This window comes from Cricetulus griseus, chromosome 5 (genome assembly GCF_003668045.3).
Source record: "Cricetulus griseus strain 17A/GY chromosome 5, alternate assembly CriGri-PICRH-1.0, whole genome shotgun sequence".
Taxonomy (NCBI): domain Eukaryota; kingdom Metazoa; phylum Chordata; class Mammalia; order Rodentia; family Cricetidae; genus Cricetulus; species Cricetulus griseus.
The window spans coordinates 98844678-98866821 of NC_048598.1; the positions used below are offsets into that span (position 1 = coordinate 98844678).

The window sequence follows — 22144 nt, forward strand, 5'->3', positions numbered from 1 at the left end:
ACTAGCCTTGCACTAAGAAAACTTAACATAATTGTCATTAATAGCTATCTTAGAGATAAAAGATTATAAGCAATTGACATGAAATGGCTTATGTATTTCTATTGACATAAAACATAATAGACTACCCAGTATCTGCTTATATAATTTACTTATAGATGTCTGTATGAATACATTACCAACCTTAGACTTACATCACCTCAGTGCAAATTGTTTCTTTAAACATCGTCTATTGATACTTTCAGGAAGTGTCTTACTGGTCTTCAATTGTGCGCTCAAGCTATTCTGCTTCGGTATTCTATGGAGAGTAGGGATGACAGGCAGGCAAAATCAGGCTAAAGTTACTTGCCAACCATATTTTAAAAAGCAAAATAATAACAAAGGTGAAAGGTCAAGATGTATTGAGAATAGACCAATGATTAAAAATAATACAGCTGTAATGTTATTAGATTCACTTGTTTTACTCCAAGCACATTTAATGAACTCCATGGCCACTGCACAAACGTGGTGCAGCCAAAACACCCATACACAAAAATACTTTCCTTGTTCAGGTCCAGAATGTTTGTCCAATTGATAATTAAAGGGGGATCCCAGGATAGAGCATTGAGTAATTTGTCCCAATGGCACTAAACTGCAAACTGGGCCTGGCTTAGGGAGGTCTAAACACAACAGACACATGGGCTGCCTATGACAACTGACTTTTCATATGAGGAATTTATTGTGGCTTACCTTTTCCAAATGTTTATTACTAATTTCACGTAATAAGGAAAATTATGCAAAGGCACAGGCAATATCATGAATTAGATGAACATTTATTTTTAAAGATTTTATTTATTTATTATGTATACAACATTCTGCTTCCATGTACATCTGCACACCAGAAGAGGGCCCAGACCTCATAATGGATGGCTGTGAGCCACCATGTGGTTGCTGGGAATTGAACTCAGGACCTCTGGCAGAGGAGTAAGTGCTCTTAACCTCTGAGCCATCTCTCCAGCCAATAGAAGAACATTTTTTGTTTGTTTGTTTTTGTTTTTTGAGACAGGGTTTCTCTGTGTAGCTTTGGAGCCTATCCTGGCACTCACTCTGGAGACCAGGCTGGCCTGGAACTCACAGAGATCCACCTGCCCCTGCCTCCCAAGTGCTGGGATTAATGGCATGCGCCACCAATGCCCAGCTAGATGAACATTTTAATAGGTATTTTGGTGAGTTACTTTGGTATACATTTATGTTCTCTGTGTTATGAGACACACTGATGTCATAAGCTCAGCAAAATAGAACATACTTACGTCAATAATCAAGTTTTTAAAAAATACTCAGAACTTACTATATCTCTTTCATGTGGTTTATTTTAAGAAATAGTCAACACAAATTAATCTTCAATATCTTCACATTTCTTTAGGACTCAACCACAAGAGAAATTTTCATAAATTTTATCTTATTGGTAAATACACAACTTTCTTATATTTACAGACAATTTCATTTAATTGGAGTTGGTTCTTAAACCTCCCAAGCTGTGTTCAAGCCCAGTAAATAGTATAAGCGTCATTTAATACTGTAATTGTCTAGCCTCTACTTTCTCACTGCTGGGATGAAAGGCATGCAGCAACACACCTGGTATTCAGGTTCACATCTTACAGAAACCTGCATACAAGAACCAAAATTATACTTCTGAAGTTCTAAGAATCTAGTATCTCTCCACTTTCTTCTTTCATACCTCAAAAGTTGACACCAGACATTCCCATGATTTACATTGGTAGAAATATTATCCACTGAGTTTTTCACTGTGAGTTCTTTCATGTCTGAGAAGGTATGTGGAACAGGTAAATGCTTTCCCACACTGCTTACATATATAGGGTTTTTCTCCCGTGTGATTTTTTTCATGTATTTGAAGGGATTTGGAAAAGGTGAACGTTTTCCCACATTGAACACACATATATGGTTTCTCTCCAGTGTGAGTTCGTTCATGACTGTAACAATCATCACGTTGGATGAAGGCTTTCCCACACTGCCTACATACATACGGTTTTTCTCCAGTGTGAATTCGTTCGTGTCTTTTCAAAGAAGTTCCCTGACTGAAAGACTTCCCACACTGCTTACATACATAGGGCTTTTCTCCACTGTGAGATCTTTCATGTATGTGAAGGGATCTGGGGAAACTGAATAGCTTCCCACACTGCACACACATATATGGTTTCTCTCCAGAGTGGATTCTTTCATGCTTGTGACATCCAGTGGCATAAGCAAAGGCCTTTCCACAATGCTTACATACATATGGTTTTTCTCCACTGTGAGATCTTTCATGTATGTGAAGGTAGGCAGAACATTTAAATGCTTTCCCACATTGCTTACAAACACAGGGTTTCTCTCCAGTGTGAATTCTTTCATGATAATAACAAGCACTGGAGTAGGTGAAGGCTTTCCCACAATGTTTACATACAAAAGGTCTCTCTCCAGTGTGAATTCTTTCATGGATGAGAAGTTGGCAGGAACGAAGAAAGGCTTTCCCACATTGTTTACAAGCATACGGTTTCACGCCAGTGTGAGTTCTCTCATGATTGTAACAGGTTCTGCGATCAATGAAGGCTTTTCCACAATGTGTACATACATAGGGTTTTTCACCAGTGTGGATTCTTTCATGTTTGTGAAGCTGTGAAGGACGACTAAATGCTTTTCCACATTGCTTACATGTGTGACGTTTCTCTTGAATGTGACTTTTTTCATGCCAGAGAAGGCTACAGGAATCACTCCATGCTTTCCCACATTGTTTACAAACATACGATTTCTCTTCAGTATAAGTTCCCTCATAATCGTGATCAGAAGTGAAACTCCTACAGACTTCATTAGACTGTTTGTTTTCATGGAGTTTCTGTTTCATAGGAGGGCTTTTATGCATCCAAAGCAACTCAGAATAACTGAAGTCCTTCCAACATTTCTTATATTTAAAAGCCTTCTCCATATGTTCCTGGTACTGGTATGGCTTCTCTCCAGTTTGACCTCTGACGCATGTATCTGAGGGTAAATGAGCAATCATGTCTCTTTCCCACTCAGTTATTGCAGGAGGCATTTTTTCATTCACAACATGCTCTGGACTCTGTCGATGGGTTTCTCCACTCTGACCACCATGATCAAATTTACAGAGTCTCTCAACCACCAGAGTTCTGCAAAAAGTGAAAAGGTAGTACCATTAATCACATATGGCACTCAGCCATATATGCATTCATAATGCAAAATGGCTTTCATTATGGCATTTGAAATAAATGAGTAATTGTTCATATGATTTAATAAAGACGGGTCTCAATCTAAACCCAAAATTCACTTTACATCACAGACCCCTTTTAGTCGAGCCTAAGTATAATTGATTAATATTCTGAAATTTTGCACATAAAGAAAAGTTTTGTGCATCACGGAAAATGTCATATAACGTTATAGATCTATCAATATTCTAAGTGCTCAAGAGGTTCTCAGATTTCCCATCATCGCCAGATACTTAATTTGTATCTTTTTGTGACAGTAAATTACCTCAGATTTCCCTTGGGCTTCTGGTATTCCTCTTCAGTATCTTCTTCTTCTGTTTTCCCTACAAGTGCACCCAAAGAAATTACATAAAGACTTACTCAAAATTGCATTTTTCTGTTATAACATGACCAAGCATGTGACATTGGACAACATTCTTCTTTCACTTTTTAGAATCATGCAACTACATAGATGAACAAGAAACAACTGTTATTAAAGTAAAGGAATCCAAGTGGTTTTGTTTTTACCTATGGAGATCAGGTTCAAAAATGTCTCCTTCATCACATCTCTGTAGAGCTTCTTTTGACTTGAATCCAACATAGTCCACTCTCCTAGGGTGAAGTTCACAGCCACATCCTCAAAGGTCACGGGCTCCTAAAATAATCCACAAACATTTACAGGAAGAATAGCGGAAAAACACAGGGGATACATAGTCACATAATTAGTTTCCCATCTTCTAACCTTTTCCCATTTTTTTTTTTTTTTTTTTCCGAGACAGGGTTTCTCTGTGTAGTTTTGGAGCCTATCCTGGCACTCGCTCTGGAGACCAGGCTGGTCTTGAACTCACAGAGATCCTCCTGCCTCTGCCTCCCGAGTGCTGGGATTAAAGGTGTGCGCCACCAATGCCCAGCTACTTTTCCCATTCTTTCAAGTGTGTTTTCTATATGCAGTATACAACATACAGTACTTATCCTTTCTCACTCTGGTTATAATGATGGTGTTGGAGTTCAAAACATTTACTGAAAATGACATGATCTATTTCTTTTGAGATGTATTTATGTATTTATGAGTTAGAATGCCGTGTGTGGGTGTGTGTATGTGTATGCATGCAGAGGCCAGAAGATGGCAACAGGACATTACCACCCCCCCTCAGCTAAAACTTATGAGCTACAGAGCATATATGCTGGGAACCAAACTTGGGAGGAGGAGGAGGAGGAGGAGGAGAAGGAGGAGGAGGAGGAGGAGGAGAAGAAGAAGTAGTAGTAGTAGTAGTAGTAGTTCTCTTAGCCATTGAGACTTCTCCCCAGCCCCTGGTACCTTTCTTCTTTATAGGCATACAATTCACCACAGTGTTTATATGCGTGTATATGTTGTACACACAGTCATATACATAGATCACACATTTACACAAACAATTTAATAAACATATAGATCATAATTTACCAATTTATTCACTGATAGAGAGCTAGGCCAATTACATGGCTATTTTAGAAGCAGTTTAAGAGATGAAAGTCAAAAATCAAGACATGAAAAACTTCCAGGCAACCCAAGCCACAAGTACAATAGCAGCATGAAGGTTATTGAGATGTGGTAGCCAGTTTTATATCAACTTGACAGAAGCTGGAGTCATTTGGGAAGAGGAAAATTCAATTGAAAAAAAAAATGCCTCTACTATATTGACCTGTGGACAACCCTGTATTGCATTTTCTTGATTGCTGATTTGATGTGTGAGGGCCCAGCTCATTAGGGGTAATGCTATCTCTAGACAGATGGTCCTGAATGGCATAAGGAGAGCCACGGAGCACATACCAGGAAGGAGCACTCCTCCATGGCTTCTGCTTCAGTTCCTGCCTCCAGGTTCTGCATTGACTTCCCTCAGTGACAAAATGTAAGAAAAGTAAACCATTTCCTCCCCGTGTTGCTTTTGGTAATGATGTTTTAGCACAGCAACAGGAACCTTAAACAAGACACAGGGTAACCAACAGCTTTCTGATTGGATCTGAGGTATTCTCCACAGGAAAAAAGACATGCTTGGTGCTCTAAACCTAGTCAGATGTCCATCACTAGGAAGTTACAGGCCTTAAGGGGGAACCAGCTACTGCTGCCTTTCTAAATCAACATGCTGTCAACACTGTTCTCTAGGTATTTATAAACATACCCACAGACATGCACTGCTCTCTTGGGGAGGAAGCATTTATTTGCAGTAGCTCAGTGAATGCAGAGACTATTCAGCTGGTCAAAGCACTAAGAGTAAGTGACTGTTGAGTGCTCAGCCTTAAATGGGACATCAAGGAGGGGTGTGAAATGCTGTCTTTTGGACATTGCATAACCAACATATTTCTGAATCCATAGAGGCTGTGCTTACAAGATGGTGCCCACCAACATTCCATCATGAACAAGGGAGGGGTTCTTGAGGGCTCACCCCTTTCTAAGGAGATACTGGTTGTTAGTGGTTGCTGGAGAAGGTATCGGTTTTGTACAGTGCTATAGTTGTCCACACTCCAGTAAAAACAAGCCAGTAACTGGCTGTAGTGGCACTCATATTTAAACCCCAAAAGCTGGAGGCAAAGGCAGACAGAACTCTCAAGTTACAGGCCAACTAGAGCTAGAAAGTGAGGCCCTGTCTCAAAAAATATATGTATTTAAAAATCCCCACATGTTCATTCAAGCAATTCTAATTAAATTCATTAGGTCACAAAGAGGACTTGTTAGGAAGAAAGACTTCAGCAGAAAAAGAAATGAGAGTCATTAAGGGTATGTGAAATAAATGTATACATTTTTCAAAGAATTAAAATAAATGATTTTCTGACTAGCACTCAGCTATTCTAAACTATGAGATCATAAATTTGGATATGAAGGTATTTTTAGTGTATGCCAATGTGAGCACTTCCTTTACACTCCCCAATCATATAGACAGATTATGAGGTAACTATAATTTTAGATCTGTGAGGAAATTTCATCCTGCTGGACAAATTTACATTACATCAACTGTGTTACAAGTTTCTTTATCTGTGTGTTTCCATGTGCATTCCTTTTCTCTCAATGGCATCTGCCATGAAAAAGCTGAGGCTGATTCTCAATGTAGTTCTGGGGTTTGCACAGTGATTAAAGATCTTAAATAGACTGTCATGCCTTTGCTGGTCACTTGAACTTCAAAAGTATGTTTATAGTCGGGCGGTGGTGGCCTTTAATCCCAGCACTCTTTTGAATTCGAGGCCAGCCTGGTCTACCAAGCAAGTTCCAGAACAGGCTCCAAAGCGACACAGAGAAACCCCATCTTGAAAAACCAATAATAATGATTATTTGGGAATAATAATTCCCAAATAAAACCAATAATAATAATTATTTGGGAATTTCACATCATGAACTCCAAGCACCCTCATTGCCTACTGCGCTTCCAGGGCTGTCCCCCAACCCTTGAGACTTCTCCCCCCAAAAAAGAGAAGTAAAATTATTATTATTATTGGTTTTTTGAGATGTGGTTTCTCACCAATAAACATACACCCTCTAAACCAGGAAAGTACAAACTATAGGATATACTGAAGAAGCCAATAACATATGTAACTGTGTAAACAAGTGTTACATGGGTGCAGTATAACAGAAGGAAAACAGAAAACAGCAGGAAAGCTAAGTAGAGATGAGGAAGGACTGAATGCAGGTAATAAGACAAGAATGAGGATAGAAAGCTAACTGGTTTTCTAATTCTGTCATGGACTTTTTGGGGTTGGTGGCTAATAAGTACAATATGTTCAATCCAATTAAATGGAAAATCAACCAATAAAAATCACAGGAATTAGTAAACATCTCAATTATGAACTTAAATGTAAATAGATTCAATTCCTCCATGAATACATGCAGATTTGGATTTAAAAAATTAAATCTAGCTGGGCAGTGGTAGATATGGCCCAGCACTGACTTTTCTTCCAGAGGATCCAGGCTCAATTCCCAGCACCCACCCAGCTCACAACTGTCTGTAACTACAGTTCCAGGGAACCCAACACCCTTACACAGGCAAAACAACAATGTACAATAAATGAATGAATGAATAATTTTTAAGGTTGTAAACATACATATACCAATTGTTCAAACTCCCAATTTCAAAAACAAATACTAACTGATATAGGTCAGCTATATCTTTGTACAGTAATAGGAGGGAAATTCAGTAGCCTTAGTAGCCTCTCATCCTTAGAACATCCAAACTAAAAATTTACAAATATACATAGCAGTTAAACTACACCACAGATTAAATGGATGTAACTGATATAACAACATCTCATCTAAGAGGTACAGAATGTATTCTTTCCAACAGTCCATGGAACCTGCTCTAAAGTAGACCATATGCAAGGATACAAAAAAATTGAAATGATGTATAATATTTCATAATATAAAATTTAGCATTTATTATTAATAAATAATAGTATTTATAATATCACATTTATATGATATTTATATATTATATATAATAATAAACAGCATAATATAAAATAAATCACAAAGAAATAAAACTGAAAATTAGTATCAGAGAGTAAATTTTTAAATTGTTAGAATAAAATGAATGTAAAAGTAAAACCTGCCATGATCTTTGGGCTACACCCAACCACAATATAAGAGGAAAGGTTACAGTTATGAGTGCTTATATTAAAAATAACCACAGCAACAAAGACGGGCAGTGGTGGTGCACGCCTTGAAGTCCAGCACTTGGGAAGCAGAAGTAGGTGGATCTCTGTGAGTTGAGAAGACTGGTCCATAGAATGAGTTCCAGGACAGCTAGACAGAGAAGTCATGTCTCAAAAAGAGAGAGAAAGGGAAAGAGGGGTTTTAAATAGACTTATGATGCAAACACATGACCTTAGAAAAATGAGAATAAGCCAAATCCAAAGGTACACAACAACAAGAAATAAAAAAATATCAAGTGAGAAAGTATGAAATGGACACCAAAAGAATATTACAAACCAAACAGCTGTTTTATAGAAAGAAAGAAAGGAAGAAAGAAAGAAAGAAAGAAACAAAGGAAGAAAGAAAGAAGGAAAGAAAGAAAGATAGATTTGCAAGCACTTAGCAAAATCAAATATAGAGAAAGGGCACCAATTAATAACAAAAAAGGGAGAATAGGGGAGGTTACAAAAATTGCAGTAAAATTCACAGGAACATCAGATAATACTCTGAAAACTATATTAAAAAAAACCTGAAAAATACAGACGAGATGAACAACTTCTTAGGCACAGATGACATACCAAGTAGAATCAAGAAAACACTACTCTAAACATGTCCACAAGCAATAAGACTGCAACAGTTACACTAGTATGTCTGAGAAAAAGTCCAGTACCATACAGAGTAGCTGCCAAATTCTACAAAAGCTTTAAAGATCTAATTGTAATGTTCTTCAAACCATTGCATAAAACAGAAAGGAACTAAAATCATTCTACAAAGCCAGCATTACCTTGACTCCCACTATACAAGAAGCAATGACCATGGCAATCTGAATACTACCATCCTATCTTCAAATTTCCTCTTGCACACAAACTGGTTTATTACTTTAAAAGTCAGCTCCCAATCAATTTATCAGAACACAGCAATATAGCTACTCTGTTTGTTTGTTTGTTTGTTTAAAGCACAGCCACATGAACAGCCTCTGGCCTACTTCCTAAGAGTCCCTGTTCCCTCTGAGCTGGGTCTCTTGGTGTCCTCATTTTTCCTGGCACTTTAGTATTCTATACTCCCACCAGATGGCCCCACTAAACACTTCTTGCAGCATTTCAGGGATTCTCTAGCCAGCACCATTAAATTCTCCTAACATTTCTTGGGCAGCCATTTCCTATTTTTAAAAGTGCCTCCTGCAGAGAGAAGGGATGCCTGTAAGTTTCAGAAAGCTCCTAAAACTTACAAGACCCATAATACTCTTCCCCGGGGTCATCCAATAAGCAGAAATAATTATTGGGGAGTTGAGGCACTCCAACAAGTAATTTCCTAAATGTTCTTCAGAAAGTTTAGGAATATAGCTTTCATGATCCATTACCAGGCTAGGGTGGACTTTTTGGTGTATCTGCTGCTGTTGAGTTACTCATGTTCTTGTTGGTAAAACCTTACCCACAACCCTGTAAGTAACCTTTTTAAACTAATTAGTTCACTAAATTATTCCACTTGGAATCGTTTATTTGGTCTGTGGCTGGTACTCCCATCTGGGGAGACTTTAGGCATTTGTTTATACAGTGGTAGGGGGGAAAAATTCACAAAACTTTCCTCCCACAAATCAGCTTTAACCCATGCGCACACCTGATTCCCTGTCAGAATCTGGGAAAAGGTCCAACTTTTAAAATTGTACTGCAAGGCTGCAGATGTAGCTCAACTGGTATAGTGCTTGCCTAGTATGTACGAAGTCCTGGGTTCCAGATGTTGCCTAGTGCCTGCCTTGTTGGCACACTCCTGTATTCCCAACACTTAGGAGGCGGAGGCAGGAAGTTCAGTGAGAGGGCCAGGGAACGAGATCAGAGCCATAACAGGTTTCTAATGGCCCTGCCAGGACCAGGCATTGGTTTCAGTTGATTGGAGGTGTCTGGATCGAAGCAAACAGTTCTCCAGTGAGCCACAACTCAGGCAACCAATCAACAGGCACCCCGTGATCTTCTGCTGGCTCAGTAGATGACCACAGTCTCCTGATAACTAAAGCTATCTTTCCGAACCCCGCCACTGACAAGTCCCTAACCACTAAGCCTCCCAACCAGGCTAGATTAATCCCTCCTCCCCGGAATTTCCTTAACTCCAATTAAAAGCTTGTGACCTTCTTTGAGGGTTGCCATGTGCCACCCCAACATATTGAAATAAAGTGCTCTTGTTTATTGCATACGTGACTGTGGGTCTTTTTTGGGGGGGGAGGGGGTGTCCTCTGGGACACTAACACTCAGACAGTGTAGGATGCATCAGAACTTAACTGGAAAATCAAAATTGCTCTAAACACTAAAATCAACTTTCAAAATGTTTTCTGTAGCAGGTAGAAAACAAACACATCTTTTTTTCTGACTGACCAACCCAGATTTTCTCAATGGTCAGAAATGACACTGTCCAGATTTGGAGAGATCACTTAGCAGTTATGAGTACATATTGTCCTTCTAGAGGACCCAAGTTCAGTTCCCAGAATCCACAAGAGCTGTAATACAAGTGCTAGGAGATCCACACCCTCTTCAGGCGTAGCAGGTACCCCCACACAGGCAGCAAACACACAGACAGCATACACTCACACACACAGACATACATATTTATATGCATACATTAAAATGTTTTTTAATTGATTTATTTATTATGTATAGTGTTCTGTCTGCATGTTTGCAGGCCAGAAGAGGGCACTAAATCTCATTACAGATGGTTTTGAGGTATCATATGGTTGCTAGGAATTGAGCTCAGGACCTTTGGAGGAACAGTCAGCTCTTAACCGCTAAACCATCTCTCCAGCCAAATATCTTCTACTTTTTTTTTTTTTTTAAGGTTTATTTATTATGTATAGTGTTCTGTCTGCACGTATGTCTGCAGGCCAGAAGAGGGCACCAAATCTCATTACAGATGGTTGTGAGGCATACTATGGTTGCTGGGAATTGAACTCAGGACCTCTAGAAGACCAGCTAGTGTTCTTAACCACTGAGCCATCTCTCCAGTCCTAAAAATGTTTTTAATTTAAAAAAATAACAAAGAAATTACACTGTCTACAAAGACTATCTGAAAACAATAGGAAGGAACTGAAGATATTAACATTTTCCCCAAGGACTATAACCCTGGGGGAGCTTTGTTTGGCTTTTGTTGTTGTTCGTTCGTTTTTGGTTATATGAAACTGTGTAGCCCTGGCTAGCCACGAGCTCTGAGATAGGCCTGTCTCCACCTCCATCGGGATCAAAGAAACCTCTCCACTCACACTACATTTGATGAAATGGCCTAGAGATAGCTTGGTTGACATAAGCTACTTGCAGACCAGCCAGCGCTACACAGGAAAACTCTGCATAAAAAAGAATTACATAATCCCTCCTTTCCTTTCAGCGCCACCAAGGCTGGAAAGGCTTCTCAAACCTCACATTCCGCCTCAGAAATGGTCAGCTTAACTGATCAGTATAAACAGATTAAATTTTAAAGCAAGTCTAAATTTCTCTCCTTTCTCCAAGTTAGGGAATTTTGCCTACACGGCGCCAGTTACAGCTACACAAATCCGGCTGTGTTCGCATAAAACAAACCCGGGACGAGGGGTGGCAGTACAAGCCTAGCCTGAGTCAGATCTGAGGTTCGATCCCTAGTATTTAAAAAGAAGAAAAAGACGAAGTTTATAGAAAAAGAAACACTCTCCGGGGTGATCACAGTGTACAACTAAAGCAGGGAACGAGGAGATGAAACAGTGCAGAACAGTGCGCAGCACCCTCGTGCCTTCACAGCAGGGTCTGCGGAGGCGCGGGTTCGGGGCGCAGACTCGCCACGGGAGGGCTAGGACTGGGAACGAAACAGCTTGGCAGGAAAGGGACACGACTGGACTGGATGCCAGACTCCCGGCTGCCTGCTTTGCACGCACTTCGCGTGCACTGGGGATGGGGGCACCGGCAGCGCCAGAGAACAGGGGCGCTAGAGCCACATTGCAGCAGAGCCGCCCGCAGAGGTGTCACAAGCCCAGCCACCCCAGGGGCCCGGGGCGCACTCACCATCTCCGGCTTCCGATGCACCCAGGTGTCCGCCACTAAGGAGCCGGCAGTCAGGAAGCACGGAAACAACTCTCCTCCCTTCTGCTACCCGGAACTCAAATATGGCGGCAAGGGCGCCACCTTCCACTATCTGTGCTGCTAGTTGGCTGGCTCCGGGGAGTAACGGGGTCCCTGATTGGTGAATAATACCGAGCCCAACTCTTTAAGAACTGAGTTTACAGGTCCGGCAGCATCTACCATCCGAATGGATCTCTAAGTTTAAGTTGCAACGAACAATCCAGTCTTGGCTCAGACTTTTTCTCTGGAACAAACCTGGTTCATCCTGAAGGGCTATCCCATTTAAAAACACGTCCCAGGCCGGTTGTGGCGGTGCATCCTTTTAATGCCAGCATTCGGTAAGCCGCGGAAGTCCGTAAGTTCTCTCTAGCTTTGTCTACGCAGTGAGCTCCAAGCCAGCCAGAGCTATATAGTGAGGCTGCCCCCCTCCCCACACACATCCAAGGCTTCTGTTTGTCTTGGTTTGGTTTTTCGAGACTGAGTTTCTGAAAGATTTATTAATTTTTATTTTTACTTTTGTTTTTGAGTGGATAGATCTACGTGCGCGCGCGCGATTGCTCACGGAGGCCGGAAGAGGGCGTCAGACGTCCTCCTGCTTTTCCTTTAGGCTTTTGTTTATTTATTTATTTGTTTGTTTGTTTATTTGTTTCATTACTTTACCTTGGCTAAACTGGGAAGCTTAGCCACAGCGATCCTCTTGTGTGAGGCGCCTTCATAGACAGGGTTTCAGGCACGTACAGGCGAACTCTACCTTGAGTGCTGGGATTCAAACTCCAGTCCTCATCTTGACCACTAACAACTCTCCAACCCCTTTGCTGCCCTTGTGCTCAGTGGGGTCTTACCGTTTTTTTCCACATAGAAATAGTGTCACAACATCCCTCCGGAATAAATCTCATCTTAAATCGTTTGCTACTCAGTCGGAGTAAGCCAGAAAGAGTCACGATATAGCAAAACTACACTGATTCTTTTAAAATTCCTCTACTAAATAACTCTGATCATGTTCCCTCTGACTGGCGTTTTAAAAAATCCCTCCACCTGATGTTTTTCTCTTCCTTAATAAACTTCCTCCTATTTTCATATTGTCTCCTATTTAGACTCATCATAAAAGAGCAGGCATGTAATATCTGTTGGCTTCCTCCAGTTCCCATACATTTTTCTGCAAACGACATTCTTTGTGGATGAATACTTCACATAATTACCACATATTTTTGGGGGGTCCATTTATTCACCCACTGACCTAGGCTGATTCCATCACTTGGTTGTTGTACTTGATGCCACAGTAAACATGTGTGCAGGAATCTTGGTTATGTGGTGACTTTTATTTGTGTATATATAGGAGGGTATAGCTGATAATGAAATAATTTGATTTTTAGTTTGGAGTTGGATGTTAAATGCCCCCCCCCCAAGGTCATGTGTTGAAGGCTTTGTCTATAGATAATGGTGCTGTTTGGAGGTGATGGGAACTTGGGAGGTGGGGGTCTGACCTTGAAGCCAGTATTGGAACTCTAGACCTTTCCTAAAGACCCGAGCATTAGCTTTTATCTCTCTGCCTCCCAGCTACCATGAGCTGAGCAGCTTGGCTCTTTGGGCTTCCCACCAAGATCCTCTGCTTTCCCACAGACCTAAACCAATGGAACCAGCCGACGATAACCTAAAACCATGAGCCAAAATAAGGTCCTCCACCTTATAAACTGTTTGTCCTGGGCATTTTGTTTAAGCAACTGATTTCTGACTAAAATACATTCTATTTATCTGAAGATCTGTATCACGTTTATCTTGAGATATATAGCCCAGGTTCACTTTAAATTTATACTCCTTATGCCTCAGCCACCCAGATGTATTACACACATGTGCCGCGCCTAGCTTCTTTCTATCTTAGCAGGTTTATTTTAAGGAGTTGTTCCATATGGTTATTTGACAAAGTCCAAAATCTGTAGAGCCTCTGTCTCCAGGCACAAACGCAGGCAGATGCTGAGTCTATAGATACAGCAGAAGTTTGTCTTTACTAAGAAAGTCAGTTTTTGCTCTTACAGCCTTTCATTCCTTTTTTGTAGTACCCGGAAAGGAATCCAGGGCCCCTTGCATTCCAGGCATGGCCTCTCCCACAGAGGGCCACAAAGCACTTGACAGCCACATACAGATGCATCTGATTAAATCATTGGGTGCTTTAGTCCATCTAAATTGACAAAATAACCTGTCACCTCAGTGGGAGAGGTAACAGGTTTCCTGACACTATCAGGAAAGGGAGGACAAATGGTCACTTCTTATAACACTACACATCTTTTTTTTTTTAATTTTTTTAATTTGTTTTTTATTATGTATACAGTCTTCTACCTACATGCCAGTAGAGGGCACCAGATCTCATTCAAGGTGGTTGTGAGGCACCATGTGGTTACTGGGAATTGAACTCAGGACCTCTGGAAGAACAGTCAGTGCTCTTAACCGCTGAGTCATCTCTCCAGCCCCACACTACACATCTTAAGGGACTTCCCTTATCTCCATGGCCTGAAATGGTTGGTGGTATTCTAATTAAGTTTTGTCATCCGTACATGGGGGCAGCTAAGAAAAGAGAGACATAGGAGGAGGAAAAGACCAAAAAAAAAAAAAAAAAAAAAAAAGAAAAAAGAGGAAGGATAAAAAGAACCAATGAGTCACATGCATTCTTGGTCCTCAATGTTATTCATCCTCTCATAAAAAAAAAAAAAAAAAAAAAAAAAATTCTTGTTCTTCTCCCTTCCTGAGCAGTTTACTAGGTCTCTTGCAACCCAAATTAGGAACATAGCACACCCCTAAACTGGTCAGCTGCAGCTGCAGAAAGGTTGCTATGCCTTGAGGCCATCCAAGGGCCTGGGCATTGCTATCTACTGCATCCCACTATTATCATCAGTAAAGCACATCCGAAACCTGCCAGCTAACTTATGATTGGTTCCTTGCCACATGGATGGTGTCTGGCAGTTGCTTCCTAGTGATTAGGGCAAGGTCAGGCAAGGTTGGGGTCTCAGCACATGCTGCTGAGTTGGGGGGGGGGCTACATCTTGCTGGGTCTTTTCTGCAGCCTGTCATGACTGCCAAAGCAGGGGCTGGGTGAGGGTCTGGGCCCTTTATATATGAGTGTGTGCAGGTTGTGGAAGCCTGGATTTGATGGCAGGTGTCTTCCTCCACTGCCTTCCACCTTGTATGGTGGAGTAAGATTTCAAGTGAACCCAGAGCTCACCGATTTGGCTAGACTTGCTATCTTGCTGTGGAAATCCTCTGTCTCTGTCTTACACTGGGATTAGAGAAGAAGGAGGAGGAAGTGGAGGAGGAGGTTGCCATTACAGATTGCATTTATGTAGGTGTTGGAAATCCAGACTTCATTCCTAAATTTGTACAGCAAGGACTTTCTGTACTGAGCCAATCCCCGGCCCCTTGTGGCTTCAGACAGAGGTAGTCTTCAGACATGGGTCTGGTGTGTGCCTTGGAGTCTAAGAGTTTCCCTCTCATGCTCCAGTTTCCTCATCTATGAAATGGGATTAATACTTTGCACTTAAAAGTTCATAAGTATGATGCCATGGAGTCACGTTCCTAGGACACCAAGATCAGCCAAGAACATTTTCTACTCTGCCACACAGTAGTCCTGGAAAGTCACTATGTTTGTTTTAGTGCATTGTTTTACTGCTGAAAAAAAAAAAAAAAAAAAAAAAAAAAAAAAAAAAAAAAAAAAACAAGACCAAGGCAACTTATGAAAGGAAGGGTTTATTTGGCTTATAGTTACAGAGGGCTATGAGTCCATCATGGCAGGTAAACATGACAGCAGGCACCAGACACAGAGGCTGGAGCAAAAACAGAGTTAACATCTGGAACTGCATGTAGGAAGCCAACAGAGCAAACACAAAATGGCTTTTAAACTCTCAAAGCCCACCTTCTGTGACATACCTCCTCCAAAAAGGCCACAGCTAATCCTCCCCAAATAGCACCACTGGGGACTGAGCATTCAAGTGCCTGAGATATGCGGGACATCTCATTCAAATCACTACATTAATGCCAACTCTTTCTAATTGTCACACCATTTAAAGTCACTAGCTTTAAATTGAGCAGGGTGACAACACATACCTGTAATCTCAGATTTTAGGTGACTGCTCCAGATTTGTGAGTTTCAGGCCACTGAGCTACATAACAATACCTTCTGTTGCTATCCTGGCATTATGCTGAACCCGTCCCCTGACAAATGGCAGGGTACACACACCGGCATTCAGGCAGATACTTAAAGACAGCTCAAAGGGCCCTGCTTTGTGTAGCTACATAGATACATGGCTGTGTAAGAACTCTGTATGCATGTGCAAGCTTTCCCTTTTAAGTGAGTGCCTCCCCCCTGTTTGCCCCTCCCCCTCCCCCTTCCATCTCTGTTCCCGGTTGGCCAACACCTGCCCCTCCCTTAGCTCCCTTTGCTCCCTTTCCCCAATAAACTCCACAGAGGTTTTGTTGAGTTTTGTGGTTTGTGCTTCATTGCCCTCAGCTGCAGCAAACAACGTCGCCTCTCAAATAAAGGTCTTGGGTGTAGTTTGGTGCTAGAGGACTCACTTAGCATGCACAAATTCTTGAGCTCTATATCCAACACTAGAAAAATAAAGAAGAGTTAGAACAAAACAAATAGAAAAACAACTTTCTGTCATTGCTGGACCCTTCATTTGTCCCCTTCCTTCCTTGATGGGAGTCTGGATTTTCTAGCAAGGAAATGTAGGCTCCAAGAGAGAAGAGGCAGAACATTTAGGATCTCTCCAAGCTTCAGAATTAGCATTTTTACAACACTCCTCAGGCCAGAGCAAATAAGTCTCCATTCAGTTCAGGTTCACCACTTGGAGCAATGGCCCCCACCTCCCAATGAAAACAGCTGCAAAAATCATTGCAAAGCCAGCCTGGGCACTGCCTCAAAATTACAATTGTTTTTTGAGTAAGAATATCTTTTTATAGCCTAGGCTAGCCTCAGGCTTATTTTCTCTACCTCTCCTGACCTCTGGGATTATAGGCATGGCATCATGTCCACCCTTATTTCCAATTTTAGGTTGATTAGTTTGTGATAGAATCTTGTTTTATTGTCCAGACTGGTACCAAATGGATGGGTTCAAGTGACCATCCGCTAGTATTCTGTCCTGTTTTAATCTTAACTGGGCATAACTCAGGCAAAGAGACAAGGAGGCCAGGCTGGTTGATGGCACAGTGTGTGAGGGTGTCAGTTCTTCAGGTCAAAGGAACAGCTCTGCTATGACAGGAAGGAAGCATGGCCTTCCTAAAGGGTCACAGGGAGTCCCAGTGCCAGGTACTTTCAGAATGTTCAATGGAGTGACCAGGGAACATTCCAGAGAGGATGGAGCTGGGGGTGGAAGCCCTGTTTTCAATGTTTTGAAAATGTTAAGAGTTTGAGCTTTGCTGAGCAGTGGTGGCACATGCCTTTAATCCTAGCACTTGGGAGGCAGAAGCAGGCAGATCTTTGAGTTCAAGGTCAGCCTTGTCTACAAAGCAAATTCCAGGATAAACGGGGCTACACAGAAAAATGCTGTCTCAAAAAACCAAATAACAAAGTTTGAAGTTTAACAAGTGTGAGCCCAAAGCTTTTGGAAGCCTGATGTTCTGAGGAGGAAGAGGGGGAGGAGGAGAGAATAGGTACACATAAAAACGAAGAATTATTGCCAATAATATACCATGGACCAAGTGAGAATTCAGATGACAGACTGAGAGATGTATAAACTCAACACATATACATCTAGACTATACAAATAATTTCTGACAATCAACAAGCAATGGACATGTGGCCCAAGAGAAGAGTAAGCAAAAGATATAATATAGGCCAGCATTTCTCAACCTTTCAGAAAACACAGATATTTACTTTACAATTCCTAGCAGTAGCAAAATTACAGTTATGAAGTAGCAACAAATAATTTTATTGTCTTATGTTTGTGGGATCAACACAACATGAAGAAGTGTTTTAAAGAGTCACTGCATTAGGAAGGTTGAGAACCACTGATCTAGGAAGTCACAAGATTTAAGCACAAGAGTTTTGTGTTTTGTTTTGTTTTGTTAAGAAAAGGTTTTGTCTACATACTATATAACCAGGTTGACCTCAAACTCACAAATAACCTGCATCTGTCTCCTGAGGGCTGAGACAAAAGGCATGTGCTACCACATCCAGAAAGCACAAGGGATTTGAGAAAGGATTGCCAGAATGAGAATATAATCCCAGGAGGCAGAGACAGGATAGTGAGTTCCAAGATGGACTGGGCCACATAGCTACCAGACTGCACAAATAAGAGGCTGGAGGCACCATTAAAGTGTCTCAGTGGGTAAAGGTGCTTACTGTCAAGCCAGGTAACCTAAATTTGATTTCCTGCCAGTCATCATCTGACCTCTGCACATGTGATATGGTACCCAGAAACAATCTATCGATGTAAAAAGGCATGGGGACTGGAGATGTATGTAGTTCCATTGGTAGATTGCTTGACTGGCATGCATGAAACCATAAGCCCAAGCCTAGCACCCCATAGACTATATGAGGTCAAACTACCTGTAATTCCAACACTTGCAAAGTTAAAACACAAGAATTGTAAACTGATGTTCAATGCCAGCCTGGGCCTATATGAGACCATGTCTTAAATATCAGCTGGAGAGCTGGGCTTGAGAATTCTTCCTGCTCTTCTAGAGAACCTGAGAGTTTGGTTCCCAGAACCCAGGTTTTCACAATTGTCTGGAACTCCAGCACTGGGGAATACAACACCATGTTCTGGCCTCAGTAGGCATGTTCACAGCCCCTTCACAAATACACATGAATAAAAATGAAATTTTAAAAGAAAACATCAGGGGCTGGAGAAAGGGCTCTGTGGTAAGAATAATACTGCTCTTACAGAGGACTTGGGGTTTGGGTCCCAGAATCCTAATGGTACCTTACAACTGCCAGTATCTCAGTTCCTGGGAATCCAATGTTCTCTGGCCTCTTCTGGCTCCTGTATGGACATGCTGTACATAATCTCATGCAGGTAAACACACATGCACATTAAATAAATAAATCATTAAAAACATTTAATGAGAGAAGCGTAACTCAGTAGTACAGTTCTTGCTTGAGGGAATGAGTTCAGTCTCAAGTACTTAAAAAATATATCAACAGCATTATTAAAACAAACCTGAAAGAGGTAAACTAAACTCAAAGGCTTCACTTCTAATAATTCACACTGGGGAGAAATTGTATCAATGTGACAAAGCCTTAAGTTCCCATTCAACTCTTAGCATTCATACTGGGGATAAACCATATAAATGTAAAGGTTGTGGAAAAGCCTTCAAAACAAATCCAGTCCCCTGGCCTCTAGTTCTTGTGTTGTGAATAAAACTCCAAGACAACCTTCCTGGAGATTGTGATTGACAACAAACCACCTCCAAGAGACAGAGGAACCACAGAATGTTCCCTCCCAGCACCAACCAATGAGATCAGGCTACCTGCAAGTTACAGACAAAGCCATAGAAACCACTAATGCTCCCTTCTGTAGCCAACCATTCAAAAATACTAATAAACCAGTTGCCCTGACTCTGGGAAATTCCCCTAATTGTTCTCCAAATGTCAACCAATCAGGATCCAACCTGTGCCTACTGATGTAATTCTGTGACTTTTGTCCTTTAAATTCTGGCAATAGACAAGAGACTTCGCTCCCTCTGAGACTGCTGTGTCAGCCTGCTACATGGAGTCCCTACCGGTAGTATTAAACAATTAAGCCTTGCGTTTGCGGTTTGGTGAGTCTGTCTCCTTGGTAGTCTCTTGGGGTCTTCGAGACTTGGGCACAACAAAACCAAATTGGTTCCAAAAAAGCAAGAACTCAACCAAAAATCTTAGAAAGAAGAAAAGAAAAGGAAAAAAAAAAATACATGGGACCGACTATGGAGCATGATTTTTATTTTTCCTTTTTAAGTGCTGGGAACCACACTGGACAAGTCCTCTACTACTCAGCTAAATCTCCAGGACAAATACTTTTTCAAGCATGACAAGGAAGACTCCTTTGTAATTACATTTACTTTATTGATTTTGGTGGGATTAGAGCTGTGGTGTGGTATGTGGATATCAGGGCATGCATGCGAAGGTCAGAGAACATTTTTTTTCCAAGACAGGGTTTCTCTGTGTAGCTTTGGAGCCTGCCCTGGAACTCACTCTGTAGACCAGGATGGCCTCGAACTCACAGAGATCTGCTGCCTCTGCCTCCCGAGTGCTGGGATTAAAGACGTGTGCCACCAACGCCCAGCCAGAGAACACTTTTTAAAGATATTTTATTTATTTATTTATTTATTTATTTATTTATTTTATAACATTAAAAAAATTGTTATGTATAGTGTTCTGCCTGCATGTGTACCTACACACCAGAAGAGGGCACTAGATCTCCTTAGAGATGGTTGTGAGCCGCCATGTGGTTGGGGGACTTGAACTCAGGATCTCTGGAAGAGCAGCCAGTGTTCTTAATCTCTGAGCCATCTCTCCAGCCGCAGGGGACATTTTACAGTGTTCAGGACAAGGAAGTCAAATGCAATGTCAAGCTTCCACAGGCTGTGGGCTAACACATATTCCCTCTTCTATCCTCTCTTCTTCAATTTTACAGTTCCTGTTTTTGGAGTTTTAAGAATTCTTAGCTGGGCAGTGATGGTGGCAGTGCACCTTTTTAGTCTCCGTACTCTGGGAGGCAGAGGCAGGAGGATCTATGAGTTCAAGGCCAACCTGGACTACAGAGTGAGTTCCAGGACAGCCAGGGTTGTTATACACAGAAGCCATGTCTTTAAAAACTAATAATAATAAAAATAATAATAACAATTCTTACTGCCTCTAAGGATTCAGGCATTAAGCTGGCCTGTCCTGTCACCTGGCAGAATGCACTCAGACAGTACCCTGGTCAGCCCAGGGTTCCATGGTTGTATAGACTGCCCGGGGTGGGGTGGGGGAGCGTGCAAAGGACCCTTTAAAAGACAGACCCTGCCTACTTATGCTCTCTTTCACACTCCTTTCTCTTTCCTGCTGTTCCCCTGGAGCAGACAGGACTTTTCCTGTCTCCCTCTTCTCTTCTGTTGTCTGTCTCTGTGTCTCTTTATCTCTTTTCTTTCCCCACCCCCAATTCTGTTTCTAATAAAACTTCTCACTTAAGCTCTGGCTGCCTGGCACAAAAATGTTTCTTACATCGTTTTCTTTGAACATTATATTTTCTTTTTTTTTCTTTATCAGTCTGGGAGTCAGTCGAGTGGCTGAAGAGTGGGTTCGGAAATACAGTTGGTCAGGAGGAATGGTTCTGGTGTTCTGCACACTGGCACCATTATAATGAAGAATAAAGTGTTGGGGACTGAAGAGATGCTTCGGAGATTAAGAGCACTTGTGGCTCTTGCAGAGTTCCTGGTTTCAGTTCTCAGCACCCAAACAGTGCCTAACAACTGGCTGTAACTCCAGCTTCAGGGGAGCTGACGCCCTCCTCCACCCCTCAAGGCACTGCACTCCCATGATGTGCAGACATCGATGTGGATAAAACACATATGCACAGAAAACAAAATAAATATATCTTTTTTAAAAAAGAATACTATTTTGTACATTTTGAAATGGCTAGAAGAGTTCAGGTATTGTACCAAAAAGAAATGGCAAATTTTGGGTCTGCAAGATGACTCGGATGGCTGGTGCTGGAGAGGTGGCTCAGAGGTAAAGAGCTCTGGCTCTTCTTTCATAGGTCCTGAGTTCAATTCCCAGCAACCACATGGTGGCTCACAACCATCTGTTATGAGATCTGGTGCCCTCTTCTGGTGTGGCACCCTTTTCTGGTGTACAGTCATTCATGCAGGCAGAACACTGTATACATAATAAACAAATAAATCTTTAAAAGAAAAAAAAAAGGGCCAGACGGTGGTGGAGCCATAGCTGTTACACAGAGAAACCCTGTCTCGACCCCCAACCCCAAACCAAAGATGGCTCAGGTGGAAGAAGTGAGCTGACTCCACAAAGTTGTCCCCAGCCTTCACGTGCATCCCTTTGCTAAGCATGCAGGCACTCACACAAAATCATACAATAATAATGGAACTCAATTTTAAAAAGGGAGTCTGTGGAGTGATAGCTGTGTTCTTAGTTAACGTTGTAGCCTTCGGTGTTTGAGATGCAAAGGGAGATTCTGCCCTGTATTTGGGACAGACAAGAATGGTTTTTAGTT

General features: G+C 41.5%; 2 protein-coding genes across 2 annotated transcripts in view; one reads left to right on the forward strand and one right to left on the reverse strand.

Annotated features, from left to right (window-relative positions):
- Positions 1–1328: 1328 nt before the first annotated feature.
- Positions 1329–12064, reverse strand: LOC100774889 (zinc finger protein OZF). The gene is made up of 4 exons (XM_027419536.2): positions 11904–12064; positions 3762–3888; positions 3520–3577; positions 1329–3158 (listed from the first exon to the last, which is right to left on the reverse strand). The coding sequence occupies exons 1-4, from the start codon at positions 11904–11906 to the stop codon at positions 1763–1765; spliced, it is 1584 nt and encodes a 527-aa protein (XP_027275337.1). The 5' UTR covers positions 11907–12064; the 3' UTR covers positions 1329–1762.
- A 30-nt stretch (positions 12065–12094) lies between these two features.
- LOC100774594 (cytochrome P450 4F6) overlaps positions 12095–22144 on the forward strand; it is a 43651-nt gene continuing 33601 nt past the window's right edge. Inside the window, exon 1 of the mRNA XM_027419540.2 lies at positions 12095–12298. The gene's annotated coding sequence lies outside the window, so the exon portion shown is untranslated. The remainder of the gene's footprint in view (positions 12299–22144) is intronic.

Coding starts and splice junctions, on each gene's coding strand:
- LOC100774889 (XM_027419536.2), bottom strand. Junction 3,578..3,761: donor TTTGAACCTGATCTCCATAG/GTAAAAACAAAA, acceptor GTGCACTTGTAG/GGAAAACAGAAGAAGAAGAT. Junction 3,159..3,519: donor AAGCCCAAGGGAAATCTGAG/GTAATTTACTGT, acceptor CACTTTTTGCAG/AACTCTGGTGGTTGAGAGAC.